The sequence below is a fragment of the Mirounga angustirostris genome, unplaced genomic scaffold (assembly GCF_029215605.1).
Source record: "Mirounga angustirostris isolate CCGP_5_RB_7025 unplaced genomic scaffold, mMirAng1.0.hap1 SCAF_12, whole genome shotgun sequence".
Classification (NCBI taxonomy): domain Eukaryota; kingdom Metazoa; phylum Chordata; class Mammalia; order Carnivora; family Phocidae; genus Mirounga; species Mirounga angustirostris.
Window position 1 is genome coordinate 54,263,838 of NW_026991720.1, and position 19,990 is coordinate 54,283,827.

Below are 19,990 nucleotides of genomic sequence, written 5' to 3' on the forward strand. Positions count from 1 at the left end.
TAGATTTGCAGTAAGTCTGGTAAGATGTCCCAGGTTAAGTAAATTTAAACTTGACTCATGGAACCACACAAATTTCAGCACAATGTATATGCTTCTAATACTGCAATTCCCAAACTGTGCATGAGGTGCCTTGGTGCCCTTGTACAGCCACCAGAGTGCCCTGAAATATCATTAATTGTTTTTTTGTTTGTTTGTTTTCTTGTTTTTCAAAGATTTTATTTATTTATTTGAGAGAGAGCACATGAGAGTGGGGAGGGTCAGAGGGAGAAGCAGACTCCCTGCCGAGCAGGGAGCCCGACGCGGGACTCGATCCCGGGACTCCAGGATCATGACCTGAGCCGAAGGCAGTGGCTTAACCAACTGAGCCACCCAGGCGCCCCATCATTAATTGTTAAAGTGATAATTTGGCATCTGTCGGGTAGCCATGAACTCCTAGCTGGAGGTAGTTTGCGGTTTTTTGTTTGTTTGTTTGTTTTTTTAAGATTTTATTTATTTATTTGACAGAGAGAATGAGAGAGAGAGCACATGAGAGGGGGGAGGGTCAGAGGGAGAAGCAGACTCCCTGCTGAGCAGGGAGCCCAATGCAGGACTCGATCCAGGGACTCCAGGATCATGACCTGAGCCGAAGGCAGTTGCTTAACCAACTGAGCCACCCAGGCGCCCGGTAGTTTGCGGTTTTAAGATTACATTTGGCTCTGTTCCTTTGAATGACGTCGTATCTTTGCAAAACTGGGCAGCATGAAAATCATTGTGGAACAGGAAATGAGGGTGGTGATGTCCAGTCTGATTCTAATGCTTGGGAAGTTCCTATTAGTAAGTTCATTACTAAGAATGACATATATATAGACATATATGTATTTTTTTTGATGATTCATGTATATTATTTTTTAACTGGTTACTCTGTTCTTAATAGTTAAGTTACTTGGACCTAACTACTTAATAACAGAACTGTCAGATTTTTTTTTTTTTTTGTATATGAAAACCAGAGGACAAAATTATTTAGATGCTAAGGTACCAAGATCTGAGAAAGTTTGAAAGATTTTGTCCTAACATTCTGTATAAATAGTTTCCATCAAAAATAATTGATGCTTTATACAGTTGATCTTCCGCACGTAAAGTTATAGCTAATGCTGGGAAACACGTGGTTTCTAGGCGATTGTATTATCATTCAGAACTGAAGCTAACCCTCAGGAAGCAATCCAGATATCCACTGATTTAAAAAAAAGAGCCCCTAAATATAGATAAGCTTCAGAGGGAAGCAGTGAGGTCCAGAATATTGACAGCTGGCCTTGTTTTTACTCTTTTTTTTTTTTCTTAGTCTCTATTTAGTTCTACCTATTATACTGTGAGGATTCTTTTATTTTTATTTTTTATTTATTTATTTGAGAGAGAGAGAGAGAGAGAAACAGCATGAGAGGGGATAGGGTCAGAGGGAGAAGCAGGCTCCCCGCTGAGCCGGGAGCCCAATGTGGGACTCGATCCCAGGACTCCGGGATCATGACCTGAGCCGAAGGCAGTCGCTTAACCAACTGAGCCACCCAGGCGCCCTATACTGTGAGGATTCTTCAGGCCAAATATCCTTTTCTTACCAATTCTTAGTATGTTTTTAGATACCAGCTCTGCAGAACTAATATGTATGTGTGTGTGCATGTGTGTGTGTGTGTATGTGTATATATATATATATATATTTGCTTTTAAAGTTCTTCACTTGCATAAAAAGTAAGCTCTTGTATCACTTTTATTTTGACCTTTTTAGCATATCAGAGAGTTAGCTACTAGATGTTGTTAAAGTGTTTTAGCCTTATATCAATCAGCATTTATAGATTGCATTATTCCATAACTTCTCTCTCATGGTTTATCCTGACTCTGTATCATGCTTGTTTAGGTAATCCTTTGTACAAAAACAGCTGAATTGCCAATTTAAACTTACACTTTAGCCAAAAGAGTCATAATGACTAAGAAGCTTTTGCTACATTACCATGCTTGTCGATCTGACGTAGATGTTGTTTTTCAGATGGCAGTTTCCGTCATGTGGCACCACTATGCCTGCCAATTTGCTATCAAGAGCAAGATGAGATGTCTGATCTGTCATCACCAGCAGCAATCTTTTAGCTTCTTTTCGCCATCCAATATGACTCTTAAAATAAACATGTAATTAGATCTTGTACAATAACATAGATCTGTACTGTGGTCTTTATCTCAAGAAACATGAAGTTCGAGTTCAACAAACATTAAGTCAGGCTGGAATGAAGTGCATAAATACAATGCTGTTTCCTAAATAGCACTGACTTTTATTTGTATATCCTCTATTTTACCACAGCCATTTGACTGCACCAACTCCCAGCTAGAGATTTCTGGTGTTTCCCCAGAGGAAGAACAAGCCAAGTTAACGAAGTGCAGAGCACCCAACACAATGTGGGTAGAAAAACAGGCTATTTCAGGCTCTTCCTTGGAAAGTGGTGAGTGAAAAGAGTACTCTTTTGGAAAAGATTTTCCAAGTGCATAAGTTATTTTTTCCCTTTCATATTTTCCTATTTATGACCCTCTTCCAATTTAGCCCCTCTGTCCTGAACACATACCAAAATGAATAACATTGGTGAGGAATAAGCATTAGAAGAATGTATTCTTCTGTATTATGTTTTCACTCTATAAATTAAAGAGAAAATAAAAATCTTAAATTCTGGAGAATTTTGCATCTGAGCAAAAACTCGATAATGGGAAACTTCTTACCTCACAGACAGCGGCCTGAAGCATGGCATCAAAACCTCCTTCAGGTGTATCTATATTTCCAGAGATCTTTTGTCTGTGAACCGCTTTTTCAAACTCAGTAATGTTCTCCGTCAAAGATAGCACATGGATGTATCCATGAGGAGGCATGCAGTCTAAATTGTAGTCACTATATGGGAAAAGAAGAAATGCAAATTCTGTTTTGCTATGCTTCATTCAAAGATTCAAAATACTATTCACAGTTAAATTGTGTGGTTTGGTGTAAGAAAAGAATATACATATATAAAAATAAACATAAGTATATAAGATATAAATATATATAAAATATAAACATATATTTATATATTTTATATTTATATATTAAATATTTATGTTTATATAAACATAAATATATATTTTTTTGCCAAGGTAATTTTATTAGAGAAAACCTGTACTTTATAAAATCAGAGAAAAGTTCAATATTGGTGGATATTTCTTTGCAAGTAGGAAATAGAAATATAATGGTTTGGTGTCCAAAAACTAAAGAAGATTAAGCATGTTTAATATAGGACACCTAAAGAGCTTTTATTATACTAATATACATGGTTAATTTTTAAGAGGAGGTAAGAATTTGCATGGTCAAATACGATTTCCTATCGTATTTGACCATGGGACAGCTGAAAAACACTTTTGGGGAACTGTTTTTAGGAATTTAGTGGAAATATTATACTATTGCTGGATATTTAAAAATATTGTGCTAACTTTTTAAAGCGTTGCTTGGTGTGAAATTATTGATGAACAATCAGAGTTTATTAAAGTTGTTTTGAGACTGCCATGATGTCCCAAGAAGTGAGAATCATTCTTCAGGCACATGCATGCTTAGGGAGAAGGAACATGAAGCTCCATGAGGAGCTGTATTCATTCCAACAGTTAGCAGAGCTGTTTTGGTAGATGTGTATACTGTAAAGTGATCCGGGCAATTCATGGAAGTAGGAAAGAAGATGATGTTAAAATGAAATGTTATATTAAGGAAGAACTGAACACATTTCTCTCTGAGAACTCAACAGGTTAATTAAGATACTGTCTGAGAAACTTGTATTTTTAAGGTCAGTTCTTGTTTCATAGTGCAGCATATGCTCTTTAGAATCAGACTTTAAAAATGATAAGAAAAGGGGCTCTTTCCAGAAAACAGACAAATTCTCCTCTTTCCAACTACCCTTCATGACCTAGCTGAACTTTCTTTGAAGTCACATCTTAGGCAACGTAATTATAAACATAATCACTACAGAGTAATGTAAAGATAGTTGCAGTACTGGCAATGGTAAGTATTTTAAATTTGACAAACCTTAATTTAACAAATTTGGAGCCTTCACAAAGGACACATACAGAATTCTCAAGCAGGTATTTATATGCATGGTGGCCTGAATATTGGGGGTTTATCCAAAATTACTAATATTACTTGTGGGTTTTTGGTGATGAAACTGAGTGATATTTGAAAAAAAAAAACAAAATAAAAAATCCAAGCTACACATAATCTCATAAGTTTTCGGATAGGAACATACCTCCTCTCCAAATATTTTCATTTCTCACTTAATAAAACAAAAATATAAAATTTAGTGAGTCCTTTATATAAAAACAGAGAGAGATTTTAAAGGAAAGAATTTAATTTGGTATTATGAAGTCCACATCAACACCTAGATACCTGCATTGATTATGAATCCTTTCTGGGTGGATGCTAATGTATGGTGAAACTGTTTTATCAACATAGGAGCCAAATCCAAGGCGGAAATCACGGGAAAAATATGCCATTTTTCTAGATAAATCATTTCCAACGGAATTTAATTTTTCAATATTATTGTGCATTGATGCCGAGACATCAACCAGATAATAAAGATCCACAGGGTATTTCTTCAGAGGATGAATTTTCAGCATAAAATTAGCTTCTGCTTCTGGTTCAAAGAAAGACAGACATTATGTAGTATTCATTTTAAACATCTCAGGATAAGCTCTCAATAAATCAGTCACATTTTATACACAGAACAACTAGCACAAATTTGTGCATAATGAGTGAAGTTAGGAATATCCTGGAATAATTTTAAGGCAATTTGAAAACCATGTCAGTTTATTAGTCTCCAACTTCTACAATGCATTTCTCACAATTCTGTGGTGCAGACAGTGACAGTAACAAATGGACCAGCTCAATATAAGTGTGATAGAGAATATATTTATCACCATATGAACTCGTACTTCCCTTAGTATCTAGGAAAAGACAGCACTAAATATTGCAAGCAGCGTTCTATCTCAAGAGTAGGTGACTGTCGTGGTTTGAAAGAGGTTTTTGGTTTGAAGAAAAGTAGAAAGGCATCTTAAGAAAAGTTACCTCTTGTTGGATGAAGGTACGAATTCATCCTTTTGGGTTAAGGCATATTTACATATGTGAAGTGAAAACTCTGGTACTGAGTAGTAGGTTAACCTATCCAGGATATGTAGTACTTCATAATGAATTAGATGATGAGATACTTCCCAACAGTTAGTCCTGAGAAGGAATGAGACAGCGGTCTAAAGAATTGTGCCCAGCACTGCCACACTGGGGACCTGGGCAATGTAGGGAACAGCATTTGTCTAACACATAGTGGGTACTTGATAGACGTATGTTGAAGAGGGATCATGGAAGCAAAGGAACTAGACAAGAAGAGAGGGTCACCATGAGGAGAAATGTGGGAGCTTCCCAACAACTGTGTACAATACCATTTTATTTAGTTCTCTGTCCATTATCATTTGATAGCTATTACAGTATCACTGACTGAATCCCTTATGCTGTGCCTTTTATTCCCATGACTTATTCCTTCCATAATTGGAAACCAGTAAGTATATGGTAAGCAGTCATCTCTTTAAATATGGGCAATTTGTGAATTTTACTTTTTTAAACAATAAAGTAAATGCTTTCTAAGTCATTATTTGTCAGTGGAGAGTAATTTGAGTAGAACAATTTTTTTTTTTTAATGAACACCAATTTGTATGTACAATTGATAGCCTGATCTACTCATCAGAAGAATCCTCTAATTTATCAAGTCATATTTTAAGTCTTAATATGCTCAAGAATAGCAATATTTTATTTTAAATTATTTTACAAATCAGATGTTTTTAAACCAGTTACAGAATGTATTCAAAATAAGGTTTATCTGGTATGTAATAATAATTATGGAAGAAATTACTCCTTCCTAATTTGCCTGTACATGCTGGAAACCTCTTTATTGTAACACTCTTAGTTTTTTGGCCCAAGAGTTTGGGAGGAGAAATTGGAAGATGTGAAAGCCACCCAGCCCACTCTCTCACTCCTTTCCTTTACGAGCTGGGCTGCCTCCAAAGAGCATATATTCGGCTCTGCTTTTCCAGTGTCTGGTAAAAAGGCCTGTCCCTGTGGAAGTGTCTTGTACTTTGGGTGGAGAAGTTCAATTGAGGAGAATGTCAGAATCTACACAGAGCCAGATTGATAAGAAATAGAAATGGAGCATAATTGGGGAGTGTGGTTCATGTGTTTTAATGTGTGGATCAGCTTCTTCTTCTTCTTCTTCTTTACGAATTGGTTAGTTGTTTTTTAAATGTTGACTTGGGTATAAGGCTGAAGACCTAAGGCACCGGCCACATGGTGTTTTCATCTTGGTGATCATTACAGTTTATGGTGGCTCTGCCTAAGGATGAATTGCTGTGTGTTTTCATGGAGTTATTGAAAAATACACTAGATAGTATATTGTCCAGGTTGTTATAAAGTTGGTGGTTATCTTCGCCAACAGAAACTGCAAAGGCACAGTCCTTAGAGGACTAAGATATTCAGAGAGGTCCAACCAAATGTTGGCCCTACAAGGGCCCTCAGCACACACTAGCTGCTCTTAGCCTTGCAAGCAAATCCCCGTCTCACTGGCCTCAGCAAAGAAGATGGCTGTAAGGAAGCCTGCCAAACGATCAGGGTTGGAGGGTTTAGGCTGCGGTAGCTTGATTTTGAATTATATAGATGCTGGTCTCAGGTATGTACCTAGGTCATTGGAAGACCTCAGCATGGGCTGACGCCTCAGTAAGACAAAATTTTAATAAAGGGGAAAAGGGATTCCTTCCATACAGGCCTTTTAGTCATTGCTGGAGAAAATGATAATTACCACTTCTAAACTGCAAGGCATTTGACGTGCCTCGGTGGCGAAGTTGGTTGAGCATCCAACTCTTGATTTCAGCTCAGGTAGTGACCTCAGGGTGGTGAGATGGAGCCCTGAGTCTGGCTCCATGCTCAGAGGGAGTCTGCTCGAGATTCTCTCTCCCTTCTCCCATGGCCCCTCCCCCCTCTAAAATAAATGAATAAGTCTTTTAAAAAATAATAAACTGGAAGGCATTTAAAGTTCCCATAAAGTTCTAACTTTAAGTCATCAGCTCAACGTAGGCAGCCCTAGATAGGCTGATCTCAAACCCCACTTTGCTTGTTAGGGAGGAAGCCAAGCTTGGATTGCGGTGTTTTGCTCATGAGCTTGAGATAGTCCACATATGCTTTCAAGCTGGCTCTTGATGGTTTCATTATATATGAAGAAGAAACCTTCTCAGAGGCAGTAGAAATACCTTTTTATGGGTAGCCTTGCAAGCAAAGCCCCGCACTGCCACACTGGGGACCTGGGCAATGTAGGGAACAGCATTTGTGTCCCCAGATAAAATCTCCATTCAGTTCATACTGGGGTGCCAACAATGCAGGGCTCAAAAGGCAGATGACATTAATGTGATTTTGAATATATTGGATAAGAAAGAAACACATGTAAAAATAAGACTTAATGTCTGTGAGGTTATCAATGTAGGCAGCAGTGTCATAAATACTACTCTGAGAGCAGATTCCTTTAGTGTCTATTTAAAATATTTACTCCAGTATTTGGTACACAGTAAATATATATGTGTTAGTAATTATCGCTTAGTAATACCATTAGTATTACTAAACATCATTAGCATAAAAACTATTCATTTATCTCTGAAGCTTCTGGGTTTGGTACAGGCATATCCACTCATAAATGTGTTTAACTAAACTACATTTGAAGCGCATTTTGATACATCATTTCAAAAGCTCCCCATATTTTAACCTTAGTGAGAAGCTCATTATCTATGAATTACTTCCTACAGAGTAGGAAAAACTTAGTTTCTCTGTTTGAGAGGAAAGAGTGTCACCTGGCCCCAAAATGTTTATGCCACGATTTATATTATCTCCAAGAAAGCTTCATTCTTATACCTTTTGAGATTCTAAAGGCTCAGATCCTTTTTTCCATCAATCAACTTCAAAGGGAAGTGGGTCTGTGACATAGAATAAGAAAGAGGACTTGGAGGAAAGCTGAGACCTACTTAGAACTTTCGCCAGTATTGGTTTGAATAGCCCAAAGAATTGAAAGTAGTTAGAATGAGTTTAAAATCACTGAAATAATGGTGTGAACATCTCTGAAGACTTGGCTACAACCATGACTGGACATTAAGAAAAGATAACTAAAAATGTTCTGCATAAGATGAAATTGAAAAACCATAAGAAAGTGTGGAAAACTGGTAGGAAGAAAGAACAGCCAAATTCTGTTTATTGTACTTGGGTCGGGGAAGGAGAAGGCCCAAAAATCAAGGCACAGACTCCAGCACATTTCTGAATTTCTGTGGGGGATAAAATGAGTATGTGCCAGGGGTGGAGGGGAAAGGATGCGTGATATCTGTATTTTTCTGGTTTTTAAAAAAATTTTGAATTTAGGAAGAATACCTGAAAAATCTTACATTTTAAGTTAAGCTACACTAAATTAAAGGGAATTCTTTTGTTATGATATTAAAATGAATTGAGTTTGGAAGATTTTCTTAAATCAGTGAGCTATAGATTACACTAATCCTTATTGTATTACTTCTGAAGCAGAATTGGAGAATTTCTTTCTTCTAGCTTCCTAAAGATTTCATTTCAGTGTTCTCAGGGGATATCAAGTAGGATCAGTAGCTTCTTTCTGTTATTTTTCCATAAGATTGATAGGTAAAAGTAAGAAAAAATGTATATTTTAAGAAGTAAAAAGTGAAAGAAAATATCACTTTTAAATCTCATTTTAAATATATAAAATAGGGGCGCCTAGGTGTCTCAGTCGTTAGGCGTCCACCTTCGGCTCAGGTCATGATCCCAGGGTCCTGGGATCAAGCCCCGCATCGGGCTCCCTGCTCCGCAGGAAGCCTGCTTCTCCCTCTCGTACTCCCCCTGCTTGTGTTCTCTCTCTCGCTGTGTCTCTCTCTGTCAAATAAATAAAAAAAAATCTTAAAAAAAATAAATATATAATAGAGTTCTACTAACATTCTTTAAAAAGTTTAATCAGTATCCCTGAAAAAAATGTTAAATTCTTAAGAGATGCTACATTGAAGGTAATGAATTTTTATAAGAAGTGATTATAAATAAATCACATCGAAATCAATATTAGAGAATAAATGCATTTTATACTTAGGTATGCATGGTATGTGTCCTGGTAGAAAGGACTTTTATATTATGAGGAGTGATGGTTCTATATATCTGGAGTTGGTAAAATGTAACTTTATATATTATGCCTCAAAGCTGGCACATCTTTGATGCCATGTGTAGTTTTTAGATGAACTTATTAAATATAACTTAATAAGCATTTGTTATATATGCATATTATAAAATATAGTTCTGTCATGGCTACATTGGAAAGATGACTTAAACACATTAGATAATTACACTAATTTGCATACAGAAATTCAAATAGTAGTGGGAAAATGAATAAAATCAAACTCCATAGGGACTGACATAGATCTTAAGCATTTCTCTTTTCACTCTCCCACTCCCCATACTGCCTTCACTTACCATCATTTACCACCTTATGTTGAAGTCTCCCACATCTTTATCCAACCTGTATCTCCTTCTGAACTGCAGCCTCATATATAATAAATAAGTCACCACCCCAATTTAAAATGTCTCAGTTTGAACTCAGTACCACACCTTCTACAGAGGGCAGCCACCTCTCTTACCTTGTTGCTTGAGCCGCAGCCCAAGTGTCCCTGTGCTCATTGACAACAACCCCCGGGGATGCTACCTCCCATTCATTACCCCTCCTGTCTTTCCACTTCTCTCCTGCCTCATTACCATTCTGTCAGTGCTTCTCTATAGCACTGAAACAGCCAACTTCTGAACTGTTAATTTTTAGTCTCAGGAGGATAAAACCACCATTATATCTACAAAAAGGAACAAACTAAATTCATTTAAGTATATAAATTTAAAGGTAACACACCAATAAAAAAGAAATGCACCCTTGTAAGTTTCAAATCCCAAGTGTTTAAAAAACAGCAAGACATTTTGAAAGGATATAGTTATATTTATTAGAGGCAAATAATATACGATAAGCTTCATGTATAAGCTACTGAAAAGTAATGTTTAGGGGCGCCTGGGTGGCTCATTCAGTTAGCATCTGCTTTCAGCTCAGGTCAGGATCCCAGGGTCCTGAGATTGAGCCCTGCGGGGCTCTCCGCTCCACTCAGGGGGCAGAAAGCCTGTTTTTCTCCCTCTCCCTCTACCTGCTGCTCCCACTGCTTGTGCTCTCTCTGTCAAATAAATAAATAAAATCTTTAAAATAAAAGGTAATGTTTAGTTAGAAAAATAGGAAAGTTTGTATGGAGAGGCATATCACACACAAAAAAGAGAACTAAGATGGTTAATAAGCTTAGGAAGCTTCCTAGTACTAGGAAAAAAGGCAAAAGAAACAGGTAACAGTAGTTACACTTAAAAAACTGAAGAGATTGAAAAGAATGAGAAGGCAAGGTTGACTCATGAAAGCCTTAATCGGACATCCATTTTTCTTGCGAATAACCTGATAATATACATTAAAAACCTAAGTAAATTTGTATATATTTGACCTAGTAAATCTATTTATAAGAATGTATCCTAAATGAATATGCTATTGTATATAAAGATACATGCATACAAGTATCACTGAAGGTTTTAAAAAACTTCATTCAGGTTGGACTGGGATTGACTTACATTTATTTGTTCACTTGGATTTTGTTACATTTATAGAGTATGTTTATAGAAAACTGTCACTGTTATAAGTATTGTCTTCCTAATCAGGAACATAAAATTCTTCTGCACTTTTTCATATCTTCTTCAAGGTTGCACAGTGGATCTTATACATTTTTTAAAACACTTTATCCCTAGACAGTTTACATTTTAGGTTGCTGCTATGAATTGATCCTTTTTTTCATTATATTTAATATTACATAGGAAATTCATTGATTTGAATATTTTAAAAAACAACCCGCCTTATTTATTTATCTATCTTTTTTTTTTTTTTTTAAGATTTTATTTATTTGACAGAGAGACAGCGAGAGAGGGAACACAAGCAGGGGGAATGAGAGAGGGAGAAGCAGGCTTCCCGTGGATCAGGGAGCCCAAAGCGGGGCTCGATCCCAGGACTCTGAGATCATGACCCGAGCAGAAGGCAGTTGCTCAACCAACTGAGCCACCCAGGCGCACCTCTATTTATTTAGTTTTAAAAATATGTATACCTTGTTTATATAACGATGGCTGAGGAATTTATTTTTTGTTTTTTATTTTTTTTAAAGTAAGCTCTAGGCCCGATGTGGGGCTCAAATTCATGACCCTGAGATCAAGAGTCTCATGCTTTATGGACTGAGCCAGCCAGGTGCCCCTGTTTTTTATTTTTAATTTTAAAAGTTAATTTTAGTTGATTTGCTTGGATTTGCCAGAGACATATAATGATAATTTTGCTTTATCTTTTCAAAATGTTTGTAACTTGTATTTAGCTTTTTAGTCTAACTGCTTTTATATAAAACTTCCAGAAGGATTTTAATACATATTAAAGAACTATTCTTCAGTTTTGGTTTTGGCAGAATGGACACTAAATTTTACTGTATGATTTTTCAGCATCTGTTGAGATAACAATATATATTTTTTCCTTTTGGCATTATTTTTCTTATCACATATGATTTAATGTGATTTCCTAAAATGTTAAGGATTTGATACTAGGGTTATGCTAACCTTGTACAGATTGGGTAGCTTCTAGGCCTTCTCTAAAAACTAATGGAAGAGTTTATGTAGCATAGGGATAGTGCATTTCTTAATGTTTGGGTGAACATGAAATCATTTCTTCCCAAGAAAACATTAAGTACACAATGTGGGTTCTTCTTTTACAATGCTCTTAATTTCTTTTATTTTTATTAAGTTTCTTAGGGAGCTCCCTCTTCTTGAGCAGTATTAGTCATATGTATTTTCCTTAAAATTATGTATATTATCAATATTTATGCATTTTACCATAGATTTTTATGCTTAATATTTTCATAGTCTTTTTTTCTTTAATATTTGTTTCTTTGGTTATAACTGGGTTACTTTTTTCTTCTTTTCTTAATCAGCTTTGACAACAATTTATTTTTATTGGAGTTTGCAAAGAACCAACTCTTGGAATTATACATTAATTTTACCCTTTTATTTCTAGTTTGCACTTTATAATTCTTTTCTTAACTTATGAATTCCTTTCTCTTGTTTTCCTTATGGCTATTTTCTTTTTGTTGCTCCTATATCTTAATTTGGATGCTTAGTTAATTTTTGCTCATTCTTTAATAATAAAAGCACTTAAAGCTTTTAATTTTCCTGGGAGCAACTTTAATCACATCCCATATATTTTGATGTATGTTGTTATTGTAATTATTAAATAGTCTATGACTAGAGTTTTGATTTATTCTTGGAGACAGACTTTATTTAGGAAAAGCTTTTCTTAGTTTGTTATTTAATATTTGTTTATCCTCTTATATTGATTTCAAAAGTTATTGCATAGTGTACAGTGATATTGACCTATAAAAAGTTTCGCTTTTGGGGATTAAGTTTTCTTGTTTAAGATATGATTAATATCTAAAAATATTCCATGGCCTTTGAAAATATTATTTTATATATCAAGTGCTATGGACTCAATTGTTTTCCCTCCAAATTTGTGTTGAAGCCCTAACCCATAATGTGATGGTGTTTGAAGATGGGGCCTTTGGGGGATAATTAGGTTTAGATGAGTTCAGGAGGGTGGGGCCCTCATGATGAGATTAGTGCCCTTATGAGAAGGGATACCACAGAGCTCTTTCTCTGTCCCCCTCTCTCTGGGTGTGTCTCTCTCTCCCTCTCCAGGTACCAAATCAGCCAGTACCTTGATCTTAAACTTTCTAGCTTCCAGGACTGTGAGAAAATAAATTTCTGTTGTTTAAGCCACCTATTGTACAGTATTTTGTTATGGTAGCAATAGAGGATAGTGAATGGCATAATCTTACCAATCTAATTTCTTTCATTTTTGTGTATCCCTTTCCAAATGTTGCTTATATATGTCCACACTGGGCTGTGTTACATGGTGAAGAGCATAGTTTTAATTGGAGGCTGGGAATATGTCTAAAGCCAAGAAAGAAATAGACTTTGTTTTTCTGGTAATCTAAGAATCTGGAAGAAATAGCTCAGCTTTGGAATAGGGAGGTCATGTGTCAATAATGGTTATTAAAAAATTTAATGACAGGACAAGACCACCCAGAATGAAATAATGGGAGACTTGAAAGAAATTGCATACTGCTGAAAACTAAATGCATCTAATTGACTGATGCATACCTGTGTACCTGAACTTATCTTGCCATGTGTAGTTTGTACCCTGGGATTCTCTAGCACCAGAGGAAACTGAATAATTTCCAGTGGCCTACTACATGTGCCAAACTGTGGAATACAATGTGATAAAATGGCAAGTACAAGAGAAGTATAGGAGGAGAAATATGTGTTAATCTCAGGGGCCACCACAAAGTAGGTCAAGTTAATTATGATAATTATGAATTGTAGTTTTGTGTTTCAAAGTTTATCACACAGGCTCTAACGGCTTAGCTTAATTTACAGCTCTTACTACTTAATCAACTAATCAAGTCAACAAATACTTATAGAGTGCTTACTATAAGCCAGCACTCTGTGAGGCTTTGGAGAAGCAGTGGGATAAAACAAGTTCTCTTTCTTCCAGAGCTGGCAATGGAATAGGAACACAATTACACTACAATGTGATCAAGTCTGGAAACACGTAATTATAATATAGTGTGGTCAGGTTTGCAGAGAGTGTCCGAGGCCACACAGCTAGCTAGCTATAGGCACAAAAAAGAGCAAAATTCTGACTTCTTGATTCTGAGCCCACTGTTATTTCTACTACAATAATAGTGCCTTCCACAAAATATTAAATATGAGCAAATAAAGCTAAATGTAATTTCAAGTCAGAATCATCATAGATTTATTTGAAAATCACCAAACCTGGACGCAGCTGGATCAACACTTCTCCTGGCGTCACCTGGGTATTAATTTCATTTTCCCTTGGTATTACATGCACAGATGGGTATTCTATTGAATCAGTCGAACAGCCTTTGCTTATTAAATTGGAAATAATATCACAACGTTCATTCCTTGATCCACCTGAAATGAAATCCTGTTTAAAAGAAGGAAAATCACTGACGTTTTTAGTGCATATCATCTCAGTTATAATCAAAGAAAACCACACAGCAAATATTGCAAAGAAGCCATCTTCCAATATTGCACAGATTATGCAACTATTCAAAATAGCTGCATGTTTCCAATAAGAAAACTAGTAAATTTGTCTTAACTAAAGCTTTAATTCCTAAATTTTATTTAAAAAGAAGAAAATGAATATTAAAGAGGAGATTTAAACCAAGGATTTTAAATATTGTTAACTACATACCATCTTAATTCTTTCTAAATATTTTATGTTGGAAAGTCTGCTTCAAATGAAAATTTATTCAAAATAGGCCATTCAGTCATTCCAAATGTAAGTTTCAGTTCTCAAAGAACCCAGCTAGTATGTTTATTATATATTATTATATTTGGAATATAAAGCAAGCCCTCAGGAGTCACATGCCTAATAAGGTACTAAAAATAAAAAATAAATAAAAAAGAATTGGAAATCTATATTGTTTAGACCATAAAATCTCCCAACTTCTTAGACACACAATAGCCTGTAAATAATTTAATAAACCAAGGAAGATGTTCATAATGAGGCTGGAAGACACAAGATTGTAGCTAAAATTCTCCTGATTTTGAAACTGAATCTAGAACTTTTATTACCATAGCATTGGTTAGTTGTCATTCAATAGCCATACAATAAACTTGGAATTAGTGGAGCAAGCTTAAAATTTAATTTATCATGACCAAGTAAAATTTGGTATTTTTATTTTTCTTGTAACCAATCAGGTTTTTCCCTAAGAACAGGAAATGTATCGAAGTATAGAAATATGTTTTATTATATATAAGGTTGGCCTGAATTATTTGGAATATGTGCTTACACATTAGCTGGATATTTGCTTAGTGATCTTCCTGGCAGTGGCTATTCTGATCTGGCATTCCGTCATTCCTCCTTTAGTTCAGCTGATTCAGGGAATTGGGTTTCCAACTAATCATTCAGTCAAAGAATACAGATTGAATACTTACTCAGGGACAGTAGTTTGTTAGGTGCTGAGGATACAGAATGGAACAAGACAGACTCCCTCCCTGTCATCAAGGAGTTAACGGACCATTGGTGAATTCAGCCATTAAGCAAGTAAAGGTAATTATTATGGATGTTAAATTTGGGGGAAACACAGAATTTCATAGGGTTATGGAAGAAGGAGATTATATCAAGTTCAACAGTAGTTGGAGTGTTAGCTCACTAATTATGAATAGGAACATCTGTAGCACTGGTGAGTATTAGATGGGATGGTGGTAGGCAATATAAAAACATTCATACAAGGATTTTAATTTAATTCCCCTCTTAATTTAGAACAGGGGTCAGAAAACTAGGGACAGTAGGACAAATACAGCAATCTATGGCGTGTTTTGTATTGATTGAGTGCCATAAAATGCTTTCTACATTTAAAAAATGGCTGTAAAAGAATAAAAAAGAACATGCAAGAGAGACAGTATGTGGCCCACGAAACTTAAATTTTTTTTACTGTGTGGCCCCTTACAGTACTGATTCTGAATTAGAATGTGAAACACACTTGAAATATTAAATATAATTAAAAGATAAAAGAGGATATATCCTTTTCAATTAAGATTTCCTGCTGTCATTTGATAAACAACTTCATGGGAACAGAAAAATTCAATTTGCTGTGCTATTGACACCTAGAGTTTTAGCGTGAAGTTTAAAAAGTCCAAAGCCTTAATTTCTTTTATTTTATTTTATTTTTTTTATTTTTTAAAGATTTTATTTATTTATTTGAGAGAGAGAGAGAATGAGAGACAGAGAGCATGAGAGGAGGAGGGTCAGAGGGAGAAGCAGGCTCCCTGCCAAGCAGGGAGCCCAATGCGGGACTCGATCCCAGGACTCCAGGATCATGACCTGAGCCGAAGGCAGCTGCTTAACCAACTGAGCCACCCAGGCGCCCCAAAAGCCTTAATTTCTTATATTCAAATTTATCCATCTATTGATAAAACTCAGAGGTACTCAATATAAGATTTAGTTTATATACAGTTTGGAGTTCTTGAAAGAAAGGTGGCATAGACTGCTATCAGATGTATCACTTTCCTTCAGAAAGCTCCAGATGGGGGGACCCTTCTGCCCTGGAGCTTGAAGAATATTGAGGGTGCATGAGGCTTGTTCATGCCTCACATGACCGGCCACAGACAAAGGGCCACGTGCGTTTTACAGATGTAAAAACCCCAAGACTTCAAATCACGAAAGGAAATAAAGTACAAATAATTCCGATTTTCCTTTTCAGCTAGGGATTTTTTTATTTGTGTATACAGAAAAGGAAAAGAAGGGAATATGGTTAATTCACTGCAACTATACATCACACTATGCCATCTGACCTTTAAACGTCAAATCATTTTGCTGAAATAGGCAAAATAGTCTCAATTATTTTGCAATGTCTGAATCAGCATGGCTGTTTCTACTCCGCTATAAAAACTGAGTTAGAAAAACACTGCCAGGGGCGCCTGGGTGGCTCAGTCGGTTAAGTGACTGCCTTCGGCTCGGGTCATGATCCTGGAGTCCCTGGATCGAGTCCCACATCGGGCTCCCTGCTCGGCGGGGAGTCTGCTTCTCCCTCTGACCCTCCTCCCTCTCATGCTCTCTGTCTCTCATTCTCTCTGTCCCAAATAAATAAATAAAATCTTAAAAAAAAAAAGAAAGAAAGAAAGAAACACACTGCCAGTTTGACAATTAGGTTTGGGAAGGGAAGAAAAGACCGTGGCGTCAAAATAAGGAATGGAACGCTGCGCCTACTCACTGTGGCCCACTTTCCACTTTGTACAAAAGAAAAGAATTTGAAACCACGCCCTTTTAATCTGTGGTGTTTTGTGTCATTTTAATTTCTTCTAATTCTTATGTTCCATTGTTTTCTGCAAGAAATGCACAAGCAAAATCATACTCCAACTGTCTGCATCTCAAGCCTGTTTGCAAATGAAAAGCCCAGGTTGAAGTTACCCCAGATGGCTTTTCACCAGTTGTTACTTTCATCCATTCAAGATAATTATCTGGGGGGAAAAATAAGTGAAGTTTTGTCTTCCCACTTCTGAGTATTTCTGGTTTCCAAACACGGCAGTCTGCACAGAAATGAAGGGACTCTACCATCTTCCTTTTGACAGTGAATGCCCTTTATGTTGTCTTTTAGCATAATTATGTTTGAAGGCCTCCCTCTAAACCTCTGGCTATGTAATCACAATCGGTGTCTAGCATAGCACGCAGGAGAGAAAGAGAATTCTTCAAAACTCATCAGGATTTTTACTTGTGTTAAAAAGGAGGTTGAGGGCGCCTGGGTGGCTCAGTCGGTTAAGCGACTGCCTTCGGCTCAGGTCATGATCCTGGAGTCTCGGGATCGAGTCCCGCATCGGGCTCCCTGCTCGGCGGGGAGTCTGCTTCTCCCTCTGACCCTCCTCCCTCTCATGCTCTCTCTATCTCATTCTCTCTCTCAAATAAATAAATAAAATCTTTAAAAAAAATAAAATAAAAAGGAGGTTGAGGCATTAAACTAGGTGATATTGGTAAGGTCCTTTCCATCCTAATTATTTGCCCAATTATGTTTAGGTAGCATGGAGGAAAAGAGAAAGCAAAACGTATAGAACAGCAGATTAACATGCTATAAAAAAAGAATGTAGGCAAATTGAATATACCCTGTCTAAATTTTCTAGTGATGTTTTACTTCTGACCAGCTTTGAAAATCGTATAAACCAGGCTTAATTTGTTACTGTTTACCTATTCTAATCATGAACAGGAGAAAAATGCCTATTCTTTCCCTGTCCCTCCACTCTCATTGGTTAAGAAATAAAAGACATTAGTTGCCTATGTGCCTAGTGGTGTAATCTTTCAAAATTAACCATTATATTCTCCCTGTCGATGTCAGGTCAGCCTGCAGGGAGTGGACAGCTCCTTCTGTTAATGATGTGACTAGAGGCTGAGTCCTAATACTGGTTACTCCCCCTTAGGTGGTGTTCTTAACACAGTCCTCCTCTTGGTTTCCTAAGCCTCAGTGAGTTGCTCTGGAGTCTCACTCAAGTTCTCAAAGTAACAACTCCCATTTTTAAGCAATACGTGGGTCAAATGCTTCTCACATTCTGTTTCATTTAATCTTCACTACAGCGTGTCATAGGTACAATTATTATTTCTGAGGGAAAACTGAGGTTCAGAGTAGTTAGAGTAACATGTCCAAGTTTATACAGTTAGAAACTGATGGCCTTGGGATTTGAACCCAAGCTGATCTCATTTCAGAGCCCGCTTTTTCAATATATGAATGAGATGACCCTACACTACATAGAAGAATATTTTGCAACATGAACAGCCAGCTGATTTCCAAATGTTTCCTGAGATCCTCTTCTGAAGCATTTGGCCAAGAGCAGACACGGGTTTGCCTCCTCTGCTTCGGCAGACACCTGACATTTCCCTTGGATTACCTCCTCGCATTTGGCCACCAATTTCTCTGAATACTCAAAATCCTTCCCCTTGTGGCAGGACTGACATTTACTAATCCTATAACTGTGCCTCTCCAGCTCTTCTGTGCCAGCGGCGGTGTCAGAGAAAGGGGTCCCTCTGGAACTTAGCATTCTATATGGCTGGGATGTTTCATTTGGCTGAAAAATGGGTTTCTTAACCATCTTTTGAAAGTCCCTCTAAACTATACTGACTAAAGTTCTCAGCAGCTGGTATCAAGTTGACATAAACTTCATGGCTCTAAGGATCTTCCTTAGTAAAAATCTAAAATGGAATATTGTCCGAGGGTCAGGAAATATCAAGCCATGAAACATTCTTGACAAAAAAAGCTAGAAGCAAACTCCAAACTCAGGGTTATAGAGATGAGGAAAGGGAGGCTCAGAGAATAGAGTGAATTCTATCTGGTCATTTGAGTCATCAGAGGTGATGGGACTAGCAACTCTGGAATTGTCCTCTTTCTGACATTGCCTGATTCCATGGGCTCTGGTGAAGCACTGCTAGTTTTGAGTGACATCTGATTTTCTCACTGGTAAAGCCTAGAGTATATCCAAGAAGGCTTTGGGTTGTCAGTAGGAGGGGCACTTACTTTCAGACATGGCTACTATTTTCTGAACCCCTCCCCTGCCTCTTTCCTGACTTGCTTTAGAAGAAAGTAATGTCCACCATCCTTTGCTACTTTTCAGCTTTCTTTTTTCCCCTGGGAGATGCATAAGGGCAAGCAGTAACAGGAGAAGCTGGAAAGATGATGGTAGGTGCAGTTTTTGAGCGAAATCAGAGGAGGCAAAAGCTAGAGATTTCTTTTCATGTCAAGCAAAAGGCCATTAAAGATCTATTTGTTCCAATTCACAAGAGCTACATAAACAAATACAAAATTACCTATATAATTTCACAAAAGAACCCCCAGATTAGTAGATGGCTTCTTCATTACAACTTATCATATAAGGTAGTTCTGATTGAAGATTACCAAGAAAAGAAAAAATTCACAAAACAACTTCACAGCCAAGAAAGAAGGAATGCATTATAATTTTTTTACTAAGAAGTTTGTTATTGGGTTATGTTTCTCTTGTTAGAATAGAAAAACACTAATTTTGAACAATAAACAGTTTCTGAATTATTCTTCATTCCACAGAATTTAAATGTACACAGTACTGCATGAATAGGGTCACATGTCAAAGGAAAAGCATCCCATTTTTCATAAGTAACTGGCGAATTGATGTACAATGTTATGAAATGGAGTAAATAACTTATCTCTAAGTATTTCAAGTAAAAACAAATGAAACAAACCAATAAACTAACTTGCTTTTCTTTAA

General features: G+C 36.6%; 1 protein-coding gene across 2 annotated transcripts in view; it reads right to left on the reverse strand.

Moving 5' to 3' along the window:
- ITGB8 (integrin subunit beta 8) overlaps positions 1–19,990 on the reverse strand; it is a 78,746-nt gene that overhangs the window by 29,576 nt on the left and 29,180 nt on the right. For both annotated transcript variants that reach the window (XM_045864594.3, XM_064575183.1), the window contains exons 3-6: positions 14,018–14,189; positions 4,409–4,655; positions 2,731–2,896; positions 1,979–2,137 (exon numbers count right to left, since the gene is read on the reverse strand). In XM_045864594.3, coding sequence (XP_045720550.1) covers positions 1,979–2,137; positions 2,731–2,896; positions 4,409–4,655; positions 14,018–14,189 — 744 coding nt within the window. The remainder of the gene's footprint in view (positions 1–1,978; positions 2,138–2,730; positions 2,897–4,408; positions 4,656–14,017; positions 14,190–19,990) is intronic.